The sequence below is a fragment of the Columba livia genome, chromosome 2 (genome assembly GCF_036013475.1).
Source record: "Columba livia isolate bColLiv1 breed racing homer chromosome 2, bColLiv1.pat.W.v2, whole genome shotgun sequence".
Lineage (NCBI taxonomy): Eukaryota > Metazoa > Chordata > Aves > Columbiformes > Columbidae > Columba > Columba livia.
Genome location: NC_088603.1, coordinates 94407488 through 94429456, shown reverse-complemented (window position 1 = coordinate 94429456; position 21969 = coordinate 94407488). Strand labels below are relative to the sequence as shown.

The 21969-nt window shown below is 39.6% G+C and overlaps 1 protein-coding gene across 21 annotated transcripts in view; it reads right to left on the bottom strand.

Annotated features, from left to right (window-relative positions):
* The window catches only part of LOC102098626 (poly(rC)-binding protein 3), a 524682-nt gene extending 503477 nt beyond the window's left edge, over positions 1–21205 (bottom strand). For 6 of the 21 annotated variants that reach the window (XM_065052857.1, XM_065052853.1, XM_065052855.1 and 3 more), the window contains exon 1: positions 20070–20605. Coding sequence is in view for 2 of the 21 variants with exons in the window: in XM_065052875.1 (XP_064908947.1) it covers positions 20070–21073 (1004 nt within the window). In the remaining 19 variants the exon portion in view is untranslated. Of the gene's footprint in view, positions 1–20069 lie in introns of all 21 variants that reach the window. The other 15 variants (XM_065052870.1, XM_065052868.1, XM_065052871.1 and 12 more) reach the window with 12 other exon arrangements.
* Positions 21206–21969: the final 764 nt, after the last annotated feature.

The window sequence follows — 21969 nt, the reverse complement described above, 5'->3', positions numbered from 1 at the left end:
AGCTTGGACGTGATTGTTTGTTTTTTTTTCAGTAGTAATCAAGCATATATTTAGGACAGTAGCAGTTTTTCTGATTTATGAAGCCGAGGGTTCGGTCCACTAGTTTCAAAAGGAATTGATGGCAGACGAGCAATGTTCAGCAGCCTGCAAAACTGAGCCTTCAGAGAAGTGTTGAAATATACACCAGTGAGGTTGATTTTTCACATTGCCAAGTATCCTCTATCTGCAATCTTTGCAAGCCTGAGGCTGTTCTCATTCTGCTTACAGAAGGGTTTTCCAACTGGCTGGAGTTCTGAAGTCAGGTTCACAGGAACAGGAGTAAGCACTGGTCACCAAGACACAAATGTGGCTTCCATGAGTCAAATCCCACAGCTTGAGCCCAAGGTTCAAAGTGGAGTTTTTCCACAGATAATTAGCTGTAAGGCCTTGTTATGAAAAGCACTTGCACTGGATCAAAGCATGGGACTCTTTCTGCTTCTAACCCATCCACTGTTCCTAATTTCTTGACATACTGAAAACAAAAATCTGAAGCCGAGTGGGCCCTGCAAAATCCAGTGCTTTCTAATGAGCAATAATACTTATGTTTAATCTACAGTTACATCAAAAGAATTGAGTAAACTGCTATAGGAGATTCGTCAAGAACAGCTATACATATCTAACAGCAGAATCAAGTGCTTTGATGACTTTAACTTGAATCTGCATGTACATTTTGCATAGCTTGATCATTAACAGCCATCTGTGGTCATTTCTGAGAATGGCTTTCTTGAGTAACAAGATTCTTTACATCCTTGCCAGTATACCCCAAACACACTACAATTAGTTGTTGGGATTAAATGGTCACTTTATGAAATTAGTATATCACTTTCAGGGAGGTACAGTATTTCATTTCCTTAAAAATATTTATTCAACAAAAACGCTATCACCTTTGACTTAACTAACAAAATGAGTGAGGTACAAAATCAATATTTATATGCTGAAAATTAAAGGGTTTCTAGCATGCTGAACAGCAGAATATACATCCTTTTTATAAACAATTCCTATTCAAAAATTACATCTCTGGCACAACTCACAGTAGGAAGGGGGAGAAGTAAGACTTTTTTCTTTCAGAGAAACATAGTCTTGCTTTGAAGAATCCATGTCAGAGACATCATCTTTTGAACTTGCTCTGACTGAGCCATTTGAAGTATTTCTGTGCAGCAGAGAGAACTTGTGGTGAAATATGTTAAAGGGTACAAAATAGTGAAACAAATAAGAGGGATTTCAGAATTGCATCTACCCATACAGTCAGAAATCTCAGTGCTTGTGCATGTTAGCTAGTAAGGTGGACTTTGAAGCAAGTACACGAGAGAAACTAAATTATGCTGAATGGCAATATCTTAGTAATGCTTTTTATTTTATCCCACTGGTTAAAATTTCAGTAAAAAGGAAACCCAATATTACTTTCAAGTTTACAGATGAGATTAGCCAGAAACAGGTGAGACTAGAAAACTACCAAGGTTCATAATGAAATCCCAGTAAATCTGGCTGTGAGAAATTCTATAATGAAAATCAAAACCACGGAAGACTTGAACTACATTAGGGTTAGAATAAGGAAATTGAAATTTGATTCTCTACACAGAATACATATTTCCACACAATATCATTGCAGAGAAATAATAAAGAACACAGTGCCTGTACATGTATGTGATTTCTCAAGTTTGAGTTTCATGAAAACTGTGAATATCTAGGCAGATAACAGATTGGATAAATCTGAGCTGTAACCGAGCATTTACCAAACACTGGCCTGGATTATTCTTCTTCATAATAAATCTCACAAGAAAGAGGTCAGGAGGAGGAATTTTCTTCAAGCATCTATATGAGATACTCTTATTCATTAAGTCCCCAACTCATATGAATTTGACCAGCCAACCTACTCTTCAACCAGCAGAACATATGCTTCAAATATTAGAGAGAATCTCTATGAGCCCAAGCAGGATGAAAGCCCTCCTTGAAAGAAATGCCAATGTCAATGTATTGAGGGGACTCCTACACTCTTGCATACTTAACGGTATTTTTATACCAAAAAATGAGGGACGGTGCAGAAAACATTACTTATTACACCAGAAATATTTGAGACCAAAGTGTCTTACTGTCTGCTCTCCCAACCCCAGCATAGATATAATTTGCATCACCAGGTGTAAATTTTTTGAGTTTAGATTTTTTTAAATGATCTCTTATTTTCTCCATTTCCTTCTACTATTTCTGTTTGACAGCTGCTTTATTAACAATGAGTTCTTAGCCATTTTCTTAGTACTTATGTCAGTTTGTAGTCCACCTGTTTACCTGCAATACATTGTGCTACAACAAAGTGACAGACCTTTAATGGAGAGCTGCACATCTGGAACCTTCAAACAATTATCAAAAGTACAAACCCTCAAAATTGGTACTGGATGAGAAAGCGTGCCTATAAAGCACCTTTAAAAGTCACTTGCCAGCATTTTTAAATCTTCTACCAGCCAGCCTTTAGATCATGTGACATTAAAAAATTACCAACCAACCAACCAACAAACCACCACCTGTTGTTTTGTGTTGGTGGTGGTGGTTTGGTGTGGTTTGGTTTGGTTTGGTTTGGTTTTGATTTGGTTTGGTTTTGAAGAAGTGCTGTGCTCTTTTCTGGTAGGAACACCACATCAGTTCCAAGCTCTTGTATTCTTACTTTCATATATCCACTGTATGAATACATATACGATAGCTTAAAGAAGGAGTGTGCTCTGTGAACCCCTGCTGCCTGCAGGCATATAGTTCTATTACACTCAAAATATTTAGTGATTTTTTATTCCCCCTTATTGTTCTTAAGTATTGTACTTCGGTTCTCTGTTGCAACAACAGCTAAGATCCAAGGTATCCTTGGTGTCTACTAACAAGTGCCCAAAAAGATGAACAGGTGGGGTTTTGTGTGCTCATCCTTCTGTTTATGTGGTGCAATGGCACAAGGGCTGGATTGAACACTTTGTATCAGAAATTCATTTCAACAGAGAAATACTTTGGTTATTATACTCCCTGCCCATCTCCATCTGTCTTTTTCACCCCACCTTGGCAGAAAAATTTGCGTCCCATGAAACAGGCTGACAGAAAAGCTCTTCCAAAGTTAGTCAAAGCTGGAACGTTTGCACTTGGAAGTTACAGTGCTTCCTGTGTGTGACTTGAAATGTATACATTCCCATTCCTTTCTCTGGCTTGACTAGATCTTCCACGATGCTGTTGGATGAGATTCCCATGATCCACTGAGAGAGGGATAAGGCTGCTCCTTATACACGGGGACACTGGTTGGTCAGAAAGTCATGTTCATACAAAAACATAAGTCCCCTGAACTTAAGGCAACATAAGGTAACATGGAGATATCTCCAAGCTGACACTTTTCAGCTGTTAGCCACAGTTGCACTTTTTGACCATCAGCTTCTGATTTTCAGTTCTTTTTCTGAAGAGTGATCATTTCCAAAATGGGAGAAGAAACTTGAGCATAAAAACTGGCTCCTGCCATCCCTTTGGTGTTGTACCATTGTCTGGTGACTGGAGAAGGGCAGAAAAGACATTGCCTATATACATGCTCTTTTGTGCTGATTAGGCAAGCAGTACAAATCAGAATGGAACACATCTTTGCTGAAGATGGAGTATAATTCTGTAATTAATTCAATTTCAATTGTCCATCAAGAGTGATTTAGAAAGGACATGCAAAAAGTCTTGGTGTATGCCCAACATGAATAAGCGTGTAGAGAATCAGTGCATTCAAAGTGATGTTCTTCATTCCTTCTAATTTTCTTTTGGGCAGTGCAATCACTGATGTAACTTGAATACCAGTCATAAAATGAATAATACATATGTTGAAAGTTAGTCCACAAATGAACATAGCATACCGCATAAAAGCTAATGACCCACTGAAAAGTAGAACCATTTAGAAGGATAAGAAAGGAATTTTGTATAGTCCTCCCTTATGAAAGCCTTCCTAAAACTATACATTTCAGTTCAGTGAAATTAAACTTTAGAAAGCCCTCCAATACCCATAAATAAAGCACTGTAAGCATGCCTTACAGGGAAAATAAACTTGACTTCAACATCAGGTGATCTAAAGTCTCTCATCATTTTAATCAGATTTATTTGATTTTTAGGTGTTTGCTGCTAGGGAATAAATAAATGACAATAATTTGTGGCATCCTCTTTTCCTTTCTAATTCCCCCTCTACATTATTTTTTTCATTATTTAGCAAATGTCTGATATTTAATGTAAATAAGATAAAGACTTTAAGCTATTTGGCCACAAATTTATTAATGTATATGAATTCTAGATACCATTCTAGCATCATAACTTGTGGTCTTCAAAAAGAATAAATACTTCAATAGTTCACACAAAATCACACAGAATGTCAGGGATTGGAAGGGACCTAGAAAGATCATCTAGTCCAATCCCCCCAACCAGAGCATAAAGCTAACAAAATACTTAAGTACTTGGATTAGCTGAAGCCTAAAACTGTAAAAGAAACAAATTCAAATCCAACTGTATGTCATACAGGATGCTTTATAAATGCATGAGATTCCTCAGCATCACACTGCTTCGTCCTTTCTGACTCTTTGTAAAGATACTGATAAGGAAAATTCAAAAGAACAACAGATATTCAGAAGTACACCTTCAGATTAGGTTACTGCATTTCTCCTATTTCTGATATCTGATTTTGCTTTTATAAACATTTCATTAGAATATATGAAGAGCTGTTTTGCCTCCTTGCTGTTCTGCAATATCATAGTATGAACCGATAATTTGACATGTAAAATAGAGCTGCATTTCCTGTAACACCTGTACTTGCCTTTAAGACATTTATCTACCCTCTGAAGTGTTCAGATTGGTTGATAACAAGAAATTTCATATGGTTGATCACATTTCACTTTCTCTGAGGCATAAATATTTTTGGGATAATTCCTTTTCTTTAAATCAAATTCCATTTTACTTTATTTTCAGGGCCCTTAAAGTGCCTTGTACCAGAATTATTCATTACTGTAAAGGAGGTTTAAGGAGAATAGGACCCAGCTCTCTATGCTTTCCACCAAGGCTACCAGGTTTCTACAGAAAGCAGCAATAAATTAGAGTTCCATGACAACGGACTCCCGCTGTGTGTTTAAAAACACGTATTTGTTGAAACTGATCCTTTCCCATGAAATACTTGGTGAACTGGTAAATTAAAGTAAGCAAGCAAGCAAAAGATCATTAATTCTCCCCTTAACCATTTTTATTTTGATCCAAATGCTGTTTGGATGAGATACAACTGCTGTGGTGAGAAGAGCCTGGTTCCAAGTGCTATATGTTCCCTGGTTAGCTGAGATGCTCTTGGTCATCGTCCCACCGCAATTGCCACTGGCCCCAGCTTAACAAGTTTCCCCAAAAAAATGTGTGACTGTCATTGGACTATCAAAACTCCTTATATGCTATCACTCCTGATTTTCACTGCCTCTGTAAAAGAGCATAAATTGAAAGCCTATCTGTCATAAAGGGACACCGCACCAGGGAACTGCACTTGCAGCCTTATTCTCCATGGTTGGAGCAGTTCAATAGGCCTGTTAAAAGAATTCTATAGGGCAGAGCAGCCATGGCCTTTTGTATCATGGACCAATGCATTTGAGAGACCTAAATCCAGCGTACAGCAGTGACAATTTCAAGTGGGCAGCCCATTTGGGTAGGGGAAATACAGTACTCTATGTACAAAGTTTGCTGAAATGGCATCTGAGTGTTCCAGCAGAAGTGAAAGTGTTAATCAGGAATCTAGTATAAATCACATTTTGCAGGAATCACTCTGTTACAACAGATTGTACAGCACTATTTTTTCCCACTCTTTCTGATACAAGCACCCTAGGCAAACTTTCTAATTAGAGCAGCAGATGCATGCAGTGCCATGACTCTGTGAAGTTATTATGCCTAAACCAAATTTTTTCACTAGCAGCCAATAATCCGTTTGTCTACCAAGGGCCTGAAGTGGCTGTATCAATTATTTAAAAACATACCAAGAAGAAGAATCCATTTGAAATCTTCTGGGAAGCTGAGTTATAAAACAGTGCATGTTCAGATTTCATTCACAATATTGTCTTTTTAAAAATACAATATTACTAATTAAGGCTAGTGCATTAGGCCATTAGAACTTGAGTGATTCATGACAGCATAATGATCTTGCTTATCGTTTGTACTTTAATTTATGAAGTACTAAGAAAAAACAAAGGAAAAAACCCTAAGCAATTTGCAAAACTGAAACTCATCCAAAAATTGCTTGCAGTAATTTCTCCGGAAAAGTGATTTCACTGTGTGTAAGTGCTATGCTGGTAAGAAAATGCTTCCCATCAATAATTAAACTATAATGAAAGTTTCATGTGTCAGAAGACACCCTCAAAACAGGCTTACAAAGAAGAATGTTGCTTTTCATTCAGCCCTTCCACATTTTAAGTCTCACAATAACATCCTTCTCAAGGAACCATTTTAAATAAACTACTTAGTGAAATATATGACTATTCAAAATGCAGCAGAAGCTGTAAGGACAACACAATTCCAACAAAAGTTGCAGTAGAAAACAGAGTTCTGCACAGTGCCAAGCATCCCTAAATGACAAGGGTACCTTGAAGGTTGTGGATAGTTACCATATGTCAGGGTTATGAACAAATGCATGACAGAAAGGGCATTAAAGCAGACTCATTTTCTACAAATTTGTATTAATTTCAAGAGTCTAAGTTGTCCAAGAAGGTCCAGACACTGACTGACTCCTACATCTGTACATCAAAGGTCTGCCTGTGGCCCATCACCGACCATCTGCAGTCTCATTCTCAGAGTCAGCGTCCTTCTCATCTGTCCAGGGGCATGTATTTGGATGAAACTTCTAGGGACTGGATTGTATTTTGAGCTTTTCAGTCCCACGGCAGATGTTGCTGATATCAGCAAATAGATACAAGAGTTATTGGAGACAAGAGGAGGAAGGCAAGAAGCAGACTGCCATCAGCCTTTCAGAAAAAATCTAAAAATAACAGTAATTCTGCACACTGATTTAAAATATCCACATCTAATACCAACAAAGACAGAAGGTTAGCAAGATTTTCAAAGAGGCCCATGGCATAAAATCCTTCTTAATATTGACAGAAGTTAGAGCCTGAAACACATTAGGCAGGGATTTTCCAAGAGGCCTAAGTTTTCAGCTAGTTGATCCCACTGCTTTCTCACTCTGGTTATTATTGAACCCCACTGTCTTCACACTACATGAAAGCACTTATATAGCAGGCAGGTGTACCATCCAAGCTCAGGATGGCCCAGATTGCTGGCCTTCAGCAGCACCCCTCAGGAGGAATACAGTCCTTCTGCATCCAAGAAGGCACTTCTACTATGAGTCAGGAAGTTTGCAAACCAGTGTGCAAGTGAGATCTGGTACGTTGGATCAAAATATGAAGCATGTTAAACAGCAGAAAGCTCATCCTTGAAACACATAGCTGGGTCTGTACAAGGTTACTGTGAGAAAACTGCAGCCAGGACATTTGAAAGCAAGCCTGCCACATTGCTAAACCACTCATCAGAAACACTATCACAATGCAAACTCTGCACAATTCCAAAGGGATGCTGGGCTCATTGTGAAGCCACCAACTCTGCAACTGAGGAAAAGTCAGCTTTGAAAATAACCAATGTCATTGTAGCCTGAACAATTAACTAAACCTCTAACTAAACATTATTTTATACTTTACACTTTAAACGGTTTAATATTATAGAGCTAGTCTTCTATGTGGCATTTAGATCATAGTTTAGAGAAATGTCTGTATTGATGGAACCATTTACATAAAAAAACCCTCAGGTTTGTAGTGAGAAACATTAAATTTGGACTAATACCTCTTGGTCAATCTCCCTAGTGCTGGCTATCTAAAGGACAGAGGTCAGACTGGAGTCCCCTGTATTCAAGTCCATAACTCAGGAGGGGACCAGCAGCCCTCTCAAAATTTTTACCCCAACATCCTGTTGCAGGAATAGGAGTTAGCCATGTGATGTGACAAACCTGCTCTCTTCTTATGCTGAATAAGGATGTTCTTTGATTTCTTGATTTTCCAGCAGAGACACTGCCTGTCTTCTCCAGTGACTTCGACTACTCGCACAAACTTGGAGTCTCTGATCCCCTCTCCACCTCTTCCCATGTATCAATCTGTAACTACAGTTACCATTTAAAATGTGCACCAAGTAGAGCTTCATCTCATGTAATAAGCTTAGTTAATCACACTTCAAAATGTAGGTAACTTCTTTTCAGAAAATTCAAAACTCTTTTCAACAGCATCTCTGTTTGGCAGGCTGTAGTACATAAGTACTGCTGGTAACGGAATTGCGACTATTAAGTCTAGAGCCATCTGAAGATGTCATCTGTTTTTCAATACTCAAGCACTTTGATCATTCTTTACCATGTAGAAGCTTGGTATACTGATATTTCCAAGTTCTTGTACCAACCAGTTTTAGCATTACTTGATTCCTGAAAGTCAAGCTGAGTAAATATTGAGCTACATGCATGCTCCCCAGACCACCACAAGAGCTGGAAAACTCTAATTTTGCTTTTTTCACCTTCATCTCCATCACCCAATCACATTTCCTACTGGCTTTTCTTCATATTTTCACTGCTGATTGAAGGAACATCTAAAGTTTTCTAAAGGAGGTAAGAATTTCTTTGTAGCTAAGATAACCTCAGTTATAAAAAGGTTGAGTTTTCTGATTTCTTTTGGTCATGCAAAAGTAGTCCACGAATAACAAGAGAGACGCCAACCAGAATTTGAGAACTCTTTTGAGAGGGCTTCAGTAGAAGCTCCAAACTGACCCTGTGCTGTCACAGGAAATGCAAAGCTCTTACAGATTATTTTTTATGATATTACTTGTTATGATACCTTTCCCTGATGTGCTGATTCTTACCATAGCAACAGCATGTGGGAAAAAAAAAAAACAAAAACAAAACAAAACACACAAAAAACCACATCCAAAGCATCCTAGGAAAACAGGTCACACATTGCCATGACATACTATTTTAATGTTTTTTGCCAGATCTATAGTTCATTTTTTTTTTTTTTTTTTAAATAACAACACAACCACCCACTCTACATGCATTGCTACATTCTTTTCAGCCAGCATAAACATTCTAGTTTTCTGAAGAGAGCTAAAGCTTCTTCTCAGCTCCAACCTTTGTGCATGCACACACCGGCAGTCTGTTCCCCCATACAGATCTTGAATCCCTTCCACGCCCAGGTCTGCAGGACAAATGTGACTCAGACTCTACTCCTACAAGCACTCAAATGAGAAACTGCAGCCCCACTAGGTTAAATAGGACACATCCAGCGAGTTAAGTTATTTGTCCATGTAGGTATACATAAATCTTAACGTTGTGACACATACCCTTTTCCATGAAGGGGATATCTACACCAGGGTTAAAGGTTGCTCATTACTAATGGACTGACACCTTGCAGATAACATGCATAGTCATTCTGCAGGTGAGGCAAATGTCAACAGGCCCAGGTGAAAGCAGAAAGGAGTGTCTGGTGTTGAGCAGCTGATGTGAGTTACAGCTCCAGCTGTTTTGTTCACTGTGCGATTTTCCTGAGTTTTAAATATTGCTTATTGGAGTATTGTAGCATTGTCATATTAGATACTACTTATTGCAATATTTAAAAATATCTAATAAACAACAGAACTGTATCTTATCCATCCATATAAATCTTACAACAGATGATTAAGAACAAGTAATATATGAAGGTGTTTTTTTTTAAAAAAAGACAAATGTAATAATTCCACATTAGGGAAATACTAATCTACCTGTATAACATAGGAATGTATAAAAAAAGTAATGTACACCTGAATTTGATAAAGAGAGAGATAGTCACATCAATCTAGTTATAGAGCATGCACTCTTCCTTGTGAAGTCTTGGTTAAAATATTTAATGCATAGAGGCAATGACTTTAAAGTTGCAAACAATATAAAAGCTTCACTACCATGTTTTCACTCCTTGTTTTTTGAGAAAGAACAGAAAAATGCCAACTCAAAATACCATGAACTAATGCCCTTCATTTTTCAAAATAAAGCCATTTCAGTTAAGTTCTTGAAACACAGAAAAGCTAGCCACTTGTATTTGCTCTCCTTCATTTACATTATACTTCAAGGAACAAAAATAAAATATACATATTCCTTTTGTGGGTAATTTTTCAATTAGAAAATGAGTCTAGAATCAAAATGTACTATACTAATTTCCAGCTTTCCAAATGAAACACACATGGCAAACCCATATGAAATCAAATGCATTTTTGATTAGGACTATTAGATAGTCTGATTTGAAAATATGTTTACTTAGAGCATAATGGCTACCTCCTAGTTGAAAGATTAATGCTTTGAATATTGTATCTGTTTAAATGTTAAAGTATCAACTCTCACGGACTGAAATTCAATCCAACGGAGAAACAGGATTTTTTTCAAACTGTAAACAAAGGTTGCTTCTGTCTTCCTATAACTATTTATAGTAAGATACTAGAACTAAGCCAAACGAAAATGAGTCTGCAAAACCCCATAGGGCACTATGCACTGGAAGACTAAACCTACCTCCAAAGAGAAATGTGGACAAGGGACTTGACACATCACTCACTCTCTGAAGGTCAGTACTGAAGACTGGTTCGAGATTAGTCATTACATGAATGAGGAGCATGAGCAGAACCCTGTTGGGTCTAACTTTAAACCATTGTCTATCCACCATAAGCATTTAGGAGTCCTCAGCAGAGCTGAATTCTGTCATGCATGACCTTTGCTGTATGAGCGTAGCACAGGAAGACGGTGAGCAGAACTGCCCCACACTTTGGGGCTGTAAACACTGTGGAGAAAAAGCCTTTGAAGCTTAAGTACAAGACTAGACCAAGAACAAAGTACTACAAGAAGGCCATGAACACATTTAAGGGGAAAAGGAACCAGAATACTGAAACAAGCCTCCAAATGGTAGTATGGGAACTAGAAAAAAAAAAAATCCCTAAATAATTATAAGAAGGAGTTTGACCAGTACATGAAAGGAATTATATGATATCTTGGCTGCAAGAGCAAGGGACTGAACCAAACAACCCAGAAGAATCAGTCATATCTTCTTCTAAGTATGTAATTCTCTATAGGTATGCTTAAAGAAAAAAAGAAAAAAAAAAAAGCACTTTAAAAATGTGTTATGAAAAGACACCAGAATCCATAAAACATGATCAAAGTAAAATCTAAGATCATCAGCTAGCACTTGTGATTTCTTAGAATTTTAAAATCTTTTATTTAAATAAGATAGCTAAGGTTTTGTAAAAGATATCTTTTATTCTAGTCTAGACAGCATGAAATCACTTGCCAGCATGTTCTTTCTCATAGGACTGGGTATTCTTTTTCAACGCTTTTCTTCAAAGAGTGGAATCCATAACGTGGTTTTGTGTGTGTATGATTTTGTGCACAATCTAATTTCCCTGTTTATATATATATATATAAACCATTAAAAAGATAGGCAATAAGACCTAAGAGACTTTTATATTTATTACAAAACATATTCTAATCTTTGCCTTGTTTTCTCTGAAGGCTTTTTATTATGGTTTTCCTCTTGATTTTTCTATAGGGTTTCTTCTTATTCCAAGAGAAACTTGAAGCGTATGTTACCATTTAAGAGTAAGAATAACACATGCTGCACATATATGGCACACTGCAGGTGCAGCTATGAGGCAAAAAGAGGCAGAAACATGTTTTGTTTGGGAGACATAAATACTGGACAACTTTTTGTGAAATACTCTGGGGCCCGTGAAGATGATGCAGATGCAGGTTGTGAGAGAGAAATATGGAGCCACCAGTGGGACTGCTGAGCACTGGACTTTGTCATTCTTGATCCAACAAGATGAAGTAAGTCCCAAGTCACAGGCAATGCTCTGCTCAGTATGGATGAGGAGGGACAGGGCAGCCACCCATGAGGAGTATGGAACTCCTGGAGCTTCTGCTGCCTTGCCTCTCTGCAAGCTGTCCCAAGGGAAAAAAAACCCTGCTTGATCACATAATTAAAGACTGCATCAGCAGGAGTGCCTATGGATGCTGAATTAAACACATAAGTAACATAAATACCAGCCTTTTTAAACTTCTAAATGCTTGATTTTGCCTCCTACATGTTTTGAGCATCTTTCTTTCTTTGCATGCAGCTGTCTAAACTGCTCACTACACTGTCCCAGATGACTTCTTCCTTTCTTTGTGTTACCACTCCAAGTCTTCCTAGCCAGACTCTCTTCTAAATAATTTCTAGCCCAGAATCTCACCAGGAATTTCAGACCAAGAACACAGATCCATCATCAGCATAAGTCAATTTTATGCTGCCTTTTCCTCTGTCTGCCCCCTGCCTCTTTGCCTTGAGGCAGCTGTAATCTTAATATGAGCAGTTAGTCAGCTGGATCAAGGATCTGATCTGGATGAATTTTTTTCTCTTTTCACATTACCAGTTGCAGCACATCATTCAGAGGAAGGAGGAGTGTGCAGGACTCCCTTTATGGCAGCAGCTGGAATTTAGATCAACTTAACCCGATCTTGAAACTACGCTTTAATCTGAAAGCGTACAGCTTCCTTTCAGCCTGTGTTTTAGCCTTCCACCATTAGTTGTGCTGCCTTGCATCCAGTCCAGACTCCATCTCTGATTTTTTGGGGGCTTTTTATCTCTCGCATTCTGTTGAATCTTATTAATTCCAGCCCTGTACAATGCCTTTCCCTCTTCCATCCTCTCTCTCTTAAAGACCCTCCCACACCTACCTTCTTGCATTGTCCTTATAAATGTTCTTTGTTGTTACCCTTTTGCTAAATCTTTCCCTTGACTCCAGGTACTTTACTATCCCTGATTCGGACTCCCATCACTTACATCTCTAGGCAACACATATAGGTGCCACATGCAAGCAAAATCTGAGTGAGAGCGCACATTTAGAAATTGCTTTTAAAATTTTGGCCTTGAAGATCTAGCCTGAGCTTGCCTTCGCAATATGCACTGGAAAGATCTCAAAGGAGCTGCTGATCTGATATTATCCATATGGCACTGCAGATTTTACCTTCAGACTTGAAAGAATCACAATATCCCCCCCTTCCCAGGTTCTCCTGTTTTGCCAGGAAGAGGAACCCTGCCAATCCCAAATGCTAATATAAGAACCAGTCCCCAGTCAAAAAGCATAAGGAGTCTTAAAACTCAGTCAGTGGCTAGGAACAGTCAAATCTACGATTCTTTTCTAGTCTCTACTCCACATTACCACTGAAAACTAACTACAAAAAGAAAAGAAAAACAAATTCTCCTCTCCTGACTCCTCATTTTCCTATAACTGCTGCTTAAAATTTTGTCTGTGTACTACAAAACCCAAGGGGAGGGTGATGGCTAATTAGCTGACGTGTAATATAGTATCACAGAATCATAAACTGGTTTGGGTTGGAAGGGACCTTTAAAGACTATCTAGTCCAAACCTCTTGCCATGGGCAGGGGCATCATCGACTAGATCAGATTGCGCAAAGCCCCATCCAGCCTGACCTTGAACACTTTCAGTGATGGGGCACTCACAACTTCTCTGGGTCACCTTTTCCAGTGTCTCATCACTGTCTCGTGTCTGACACATAAAAAACTACTTATAAAGTATATCTTTGCTTATAGAATTCGTAAAGTATTTTTATATTAGTCAAAAATCCAAATATAGACAAAATAATTTCTTGCAATAGAAGGGCATCCAGAAATGTACAGCCAAAACTTTAAATCTGAACTATCATATAGAATTAATATATTTAAATGATCCTGTATTTAACATATTCTTTGTTTAGACCTCAGATTTTAGAAAGGATTTAAAATTTATTTCATACTACCACAGAAACAAGCAGTGATGCATTGTAGAAACCAAGAGAAAGTGCCAAGGAATTTTGGTCTACTGATGGAGGCTGCCTGGAATGTGAACCATCTCATACAAGATAAGCTTCTCTAAGATAGGAATAATGATGATACTTCACACCTTCCCCATTGTCACTGTTCTACAAGTCTGTTTCAGAGTTTCTTGCTAAGGCAAGAAGTCCCACTGAAGTTGAGGAACCATTTAAGAGGACCAGGATTTGCTGAATTTAGCCTTTACAATATTATCCCATTTTACAGGTAGGAAAAGCATCACAGATATCGCACATTCAGTGCCACTTCAGGAGTTGCTTGTCAAAGCTGCAACAAGAACTCCCAAGCCACAGATCATGACTCTGTAATGATTAAGTGTAACATAAGCCTTAACTTTGAATTTCCATATTTTTCTAGTATAAGTCATTCCCCATTCATTACTGTAAGTTAAAATGTTTAAACCTTTTCAACAGGTACACAAATGAAATGGAATACAGTTCTCTACTGGTATCACAACAGGAGAAGGAACCATTCACATTCTTATCTAAATTCAAGTATTACAGTAGTGAAATTCTCCCTTTCAGCCTTCTGTGACAATCTCTGCTGGATTATATAAATTTCATTAGGATTCTGCACTGCCAGTAAACCACTGGGATTTTGTCATCTTTAAAAACAGCCCCTAAATCCAAGGAAGCTTAGAGTACATCATGGCCACTTGCTGACTTCTCATCCAGAAAAACACTCTTCTTTTTTTTTTTTTTTTTTCCCAGAGAGGTTTTCTAACCACACCTCAGGGTACTATTTACTTCCCAGTTGGTGCTCCCCCTGTCTTTCACCACGTCGCCATTGACTACTGGTGTATCTCTGCCCGGATTCCTGAAGCAGCCATCATGACCCAAAGGTGTTGCCCCAAAAGGCTACAGCTGGCTTGTAGATATGTTTTCTACTGAACTCACCCAGGTGAAAAGATGGGAACGGTATGACTGACAAGGGAACCATATATTCATGGTGTTTTTATTCTACCAGAGCCTGATTTGCCTTGGATTTGCCTAATATTTTCATACTTTCACTGAGATTAAAAAAAAAAAAAAACAAGTCTCTTCGTAGGAGCTCCAGATGACTCATTATCAAAGATATCATTGTATGCAAAGTTCTGGTAAGTTTGAAAAAGACCTTGTCACTGTGTATGTCATTTATATTAATGAAAGTGTGATAACAACCAGTCATTAAGAGGGCTAAGCTCTCATCACACCTCAGTGGCCGGCCCCAAAACTTCGTTATAAAATTAAATATTTTTTTTAAATGCATACAGAAGAGGTTGTCTAAAATGAATAATAATAAATCCTTCTGTAACTATTTTTAAGTAAACTTAGAGACAATTTTTTAATCAAATAAGGTGTAGTCCTGAATCCTCCACACCTTCCAAAAACAAATGAAAGAACAACTTAAGGATTTTATCTGTCATTCACGGAAGATAAGCATTTTGCTTCCTTATAGCTCACTAAGTGTCCACAGCACTTAAATATATCTAACATACAGATGGGAAAGTCACAGGTGATGCAAGTTAAACAGCTCCATAATCAAAATGACTGGATTCATACACCCTGTTAAAAGCATTGCCCGTTAGCAGAGATCAATAGTGCATTATATATTTTGCCCTATAAATAAAGCTTAAATTTTGTTACTGAAAACACTGCAGCACTGGAATAGATACTCAGTTACAAGCACGAAGTTCCAGTACTGGATTGAATGGGAGAAAGTGACCCCAACCCACTTTCACCAGGGATTAACTGGGCTGCAATGCACAGATCCCACAGGAGAACAGTGGTCATGGGGACTTAACAAGTCTCATTCCGAATAGAGCATTTCCTTTGAATTACACTTAAAAATGTGTCTTCTCTTATGCAGTATGAAATCTCGTACTCATACAACAATTCTGAACATTTAACCTACAATGCCACAGCTATGCTTGCATTAGGTTGGGGTTGGTAGACGTCCTGCACTGTGTTGTGCCAAAGTTAACAATAACATTCTCTCTCCCCTTCCTACAAACACTTTCTGCACAAAAAGCAGCCTCCAGCCTACACAAGCAAGCAGCGTATAACAGCTGGATGCAAATGCAGAGAAAACTGGTGTAAATGAAAACCTACCACAAAGAAGAAATGCTGTAGCTGGTGAATCCTCTCCAGAATTATTTTCCATTTGACCTCTTACAAACAGATGTCATCAGAGAGCTGTGTTAGCACTACCAGACTGTAATTAAGCCTTCCATATCTACTTTAATACAAAGAAAAAACAAGCAGATCACTACATGCAAACCACAAGGTAGAGTTTGATACTGTTAAGGGTGAAGAAGTGACTTACTATTTTAGCCATGAAGCACACATCCACTCCAGCACCAGGTAGTTAGATACTCTGCTTTCCCTAAGAGCCATGGTCTTTCCCCAAGCACTAGTCACCCCTGACACTCATCCACATTCACCAAGACTGGGAAGATAACTGCTTGTAGTTCTGTTCAGCGCCTGGCTCTTCACAGTTACGTGTGGTTCCCAGGAGGAATATACCAATTTTCTTCTATGTGTAACCAAGTAAAGCAGAAAAAACCTATTTTATTACAAAAATTATACATCTAGCAAGCAAAATGCAAATAAAAAGCCAGCTTTGCATAAAGTAACCTCATTCATCTAAACATTTTAAAACTACAAATATACACTCAGATTGAAACATATACATGGTACCATTTAAAACTAGTAAAGCGGGATTTGCAGAGAAAAAATATTCATTTACTTTCAGATGGATTAGGGTACTGTTTTTAAAGTAACTTGTGATTGCATTCTGCATGGATACAGATAATACCACTTCACCCCATCCCCCCATATCCTAGGCATCTCTGTGGTAGTTTTCATTTCCTTTGTTAAAAATTTAAAATCTGAGATCAATGCAGCTTCCTCAACAAGTATGTCCAAAAGTAACAGTAATTTTGCCCTGCTACAATGGGTAGTTGTAGTTTAAAACAAGACAAAATACAGACTTTCTTCATTTGTGGACGTGCCTTACCCACAGAATAAAAACTCTGCACTAAGTAATTTAGACTTACATTGCAGAATAATGAAGTGCAATGATATAAGAAAATAATTTCCATTGGCTAACAGTAGGGGGAAATTCCACCTTTTATAGCAATAAGCTTCACATAGTCAGTGACTTCTGAACTCTCCCTCCATTACTTTGTTTCTAGCAGCACACAGCTTTATAAGGTTTGTTTCAAGAGATTAAAAAAAAAAAAAGGCTTCAGAGGTGAATGAATCCAAGGTCTGAGGTTTTATCCAAGCCTCAATACATAAATGAAAGGGAAGTTCCATCTAGGTTACTGTGTTATAGAATAACCTAAGTGTGGGTGTGCTGTCATTCACATCAACAGAAGAGACCAACAGATCAAAGTCAATGCTAACCTCGCTTCAGCGTTTTCATACGCAGCTGAAAGCACTCTGGTCTTTCAGTTGTTACAACAAAGAAAAACACTACTTGGTCTTTTTTTTGTTGTTTTTTTTTTTGGTACACATGTTCCATCCATTTGTTTCCTTCACTGATGTCAACAGATGATCAACCAATATAAGAAACAGGGCATATATTTCTGAAGCAAACACTGCTTTTTCACAAACAGCTAAAGAATACCAATAGAATTGTCATTAAAAGCCCATGAGAAAAAGCAATGCTAAAGTTTTCCATCTACTGACACATTTTTGTGTTGCTGTGGTAAAAGAAAACATTTACTTGTAAACATACTGTGTGCACCCAATGTAAAATCTAAACAAAATGAGACATTACAGATTTGTAAAATGAGACATTACAGATTTGTTGGCTATCATATCCTTTAGAAACATCCTGAATCCTGATAAGTTTAGGTAAAAAATCCTGACACGTGCTGCACGCAAGTCACTCCTAGTGACTTCAGCAGGAGTTGTGGTTATTTCAGCCTTCTCTGGATTAAAACGAGGAGGTATGATTTCTATCAGCAGAACAAGAGCTTTCCTGTGCCACATGTCATTTTAACAGCAAACTCTATCAAATAGGAAAAATTGTATCACATCGCAGTGCTTACCAAGAAAATGTGTTTAGCCAGTAGTCAGGGTTCAGCAGCTGACAAGCTAACATGCATCACCCTTATTTATTTAAACTGCTAGCACACTGTGCTGGTTTTCCATCTCTTTTTCTCACTCCTGCATACGTTCAGGGATGATGTACAAAGCACATCAGGTGTTTCTCCCCTCACTGCTATCACAGCTCACTCAAAGCATGTTTCCTGCTTTCACAACAGCACCCAGCCACAGCAGAAAAAAAATCCCAAGGCAAACTTGTGTCAAATACTTTAATTTAGGCTAAGAGGAAAAAGAAATGATGAAATTACTCTTGATAGCACAAGACTACTTCCATGACTGCTCATTTTTGTTGAACGTCATCTACGCAGCATGTGGAAAGATGGGTTATTTTGGAATTGCATTAACTAGACAAGCAACATTAATGTTCCTGTATCCATACAGCATGAAGGCCTTCAAACACAGATGACAGCAACCGTTTAAGTGCATTTGTAAATTTGTAGATGTAAAAGTGATTCAACCTGTTAGAAAACTACATATACAAAGTGCTCTTTCATGTACTTCGGATCCACTAGATTTCATAAACTAATCCAAGTTTTCCAGTTAGATAAGTATAACAATATTGAGCTCTGAATATCTGAAAATCTTATCATTGTGAAGCCAGCTTTCCCTTCAAGTTCCAAGGAAAACCACTTGCTTGTCTTGAAATAAACAAGCGAGATGTGAAAAATCCATTAAAAAGAGCTAGGGGCTGTTGTTTTGTTTTATATTAAGTGACACATTGCAAATGGCACCCTGCAAGTTATGCCTTAACTCCTTGTTAAAATGCAACTAAAATCTATATTACTCCACTTCATACACGTAGGTAAAATACATAGTCGAAAGCACACTAAAAGACTGGGGAAAAAAAATCCATGAAACAGATAAAGTACTTGATTGCCTCTGAATAATAAATCATTCCTCAGCAGATTTATAATAGACTCTTTTTACTGTAGAAACACATTTTTGTCATCAATAGGAACAGTTAGCTTGAAGACCTGAAGAAAGAAAAACAGTCTAAAACAACTTTGGAATTGGGAAGTAAACAGGGCTGCAATGCTTCTGCTGGCTGCCCAGACTAATGATGTTTCATTTCTCTTTTTCTCACTGAACACTAATATGTGCCAGCAAATGATCCATTTGCTGTGGATCACAATGCTATTTTCCCCACTTATCCCTGGAATAACACCGTCTCAAGCTACTAGAAGAACAGAAACGCTATCAATTCACATTAGCCCTAAAGTTTTCTCCCTCGGCACTCCTCTGCTGAGAAGTCAGGAGAGGAATGAGAGCCATCACCTTGAAGGTGCCAGTAATGATCTATGGAAAGATGTCCTGGAGCACAAGGGACTGAACTCTGTGGAGAGCTCTGTAGCTTTCCTGCATCCCTGACCGATTTCTCCATCAGCAGCCTCTGCCGTGCTCCTCGCTCAATGTACAGCGGCTGTTTGGAAGCTTTATCACTCAACATCCCCTAAACACCAAATACAAATGCACTTCACACTTACATATGCACACACACACACTCTCAAGACACACGTGCACACGCACACTCTCTCCCCCCTCGACATCACATGCAATTCTTTCCAAGCCCCCTGTGTATTTCTTAAAAACAGAAAGGAAGCGCGCACACACACACACACAAAATCAACAAAAAACCCCAACAAAACACAGAAAGGAGGGAATAGGGGGTAGGGGGGCGAAGGAAAAAAGAGGAGCGCTTTTTTTTGCCCTTTTTTTTTTTTTTCTGCTGTTGCTGTGGCTCCCAAGCATGCAATGCTAAGGAAGAGTAGTTGCCCACTTTCATCAGCTAGCTACATCCTCGGGATAAAAGGGAGCAGTCCGGAATGATGCTGAGGCTGCAGATGGGAAAAGAAGGCTTTGTAAACATGCCTGATTCCCCACGAAATTCTCTCCTCCACATCCCCTCCTCCCTAAAACCTGCCCTAAAGGGGGAGAAAGAAAAATTAAAAAAAGAAAGAAAGAAAAAAAAAAACAAACCAACACACAAGGAAAAAAGTGATGAAAAGACACAACTCACCTTAACAGGGGGTGTTGGATGGGGTCAGAGAGGAGGAAGGGTATATAAAAAGGTCTATTTTTAGCAGAGGTTGTGATAGTATTGAAACACACAGACACAGGGTTTGGAAGCAGGGAGAAGAGTATAAAAAAAACGAGGGGAAGAGAAATTATCAAGAAGGTGCAAGTCAGTCTGGCAGAAGAAAGGAGAATCCCCAAGAAAAAATAAATTACAAAAAACAAAAACCAAAAAAAAAAAAATAAAAAAAAAAACAACCACCAAATGCCAAGAGGAGAAGGAGGGAGAGCGTGGCCGTGCCGGGGTTTTGTTTTGTTTCTCTTCGCTGGGGGCGGGCGAAGGCGGCGGGGCGGCGGGGCGGGGGGGGTCGCGCTTTCGGCGAGGGGCCCCTCGCTGCCTCCCCGCGGGGCTGCCGCGGCCGCGACCCTCTCCCGGCGGCTCCGGGCGGCCGGGCTCGCTCCTCGCCCGGCTCCGGCGGCTGCGGCGGGCGCGGCGCTCCCGCTCCCGCGGCTCGCTGGGGCTCTGCAGCCGCGTTCACGCCGCCGCCGCTCCTCGGCCACCCCCGCGCCCGCGCTCCCGCCGCCGCCCGCGGGCGCCCCCCGCCGCCCGCCGCTGCGGGCCGGGGCGCGGGGACGCTCCGGGGCAGGGGCGGGGCGGCAGCGGCGGGGAGCCGCGCCCGCGGGCGGGGGTCCCGGGGTGGGAAGGGGGGCTCTCCACGGCGACACCGCCGGTGGCGGTCGGCGGCGGGGCGAGAGGTGCCGGCTACCGGCCGCGGAGAGGGAGTCGCGCTGCTGCGCGGGGAGAAGCGCCGTTGCGGAGTCAGAGGGAGTGGGGATGCTCAGCCGGGCATCGCCGTGGAGGAGCCGGGGTCGCCCTCTGGGCTGCGTAGCATCTCGGCTGCTGGCAGCCCTCGCACGGCACCCGTGGGGTAAATGGAGTTCGGGTCTGGGAAGCAAAACTTGGACAGGTTGTAAGGCTGTCGGTGTTGTATTAGCTGAATGCTGCATTATCAGTGGCACACAAGCGTCGTATCATTGAGAAAATCACCAGCAACAAGCTGTGAGGCTGAGAACTGCACTTGTTTTCATTAAAAGTAGTAAAACTGCATCCAGCCTTGCCTTTAATACAGAGGCATGGCTCACAGAGAGCAGCACCAGCAGATGATGTTCATTCTCGATCCAAACAGAAGCTACTCGCAGCATTTTGTTGATGAGGACTATCTGAGGGTCACATTTGTCTTAAAGAGCTGACAAAATCCAACAACCAATTAGATGTTATAGAAGGAAGATTTTACCCGACTTATTGCCCTCAGAAATACTCTGCAACTAAAAATAACCCCTGTGAGATCTGTTTTAAAAGCAGATAAGTATAAAAACTTTGAACACCTTTCTACATTTTCGTTGTCTAGATTGAAAGAAGTCAAAAAAAGCAAGTGGAGAATTTAAGTGCAGAGAAATAAACGGTCTTTTCAAAAGTATTTTACTTCTATCTACAGTGCTATTAACAATTGTAAGTAAACATGTCTGTTTATGAATTGCGATTTTCAATTGGCATTGTCCCATAAATGATGAGAGCAAATGCAGGCCAAGCTGTTGCTGTACAACTGGTATACAAGCTGTGCTTCAGCACCACTGTTACACTGAGATAAGCAGGAACGTGTATAGTAAATAGTAGAAGGATATGCTCCGGTATGTAAACCGATGCTAAGAAAGATGCTTACTCAAACTAGTATCATTTGTTGATACCTGGCAGTAGATAAAGCCATCTGGAATGAGAGTTGTGGACGTACCAGGGTCTGCAATAGTTGCTCCTAAATACTGACCTTGGTACCCTCAGGGAGGATGGTGTATGAACCAGCTGCCTGTGTGAAGCCTGCAGGCAGTCTAGCTGAACATATGGTGGC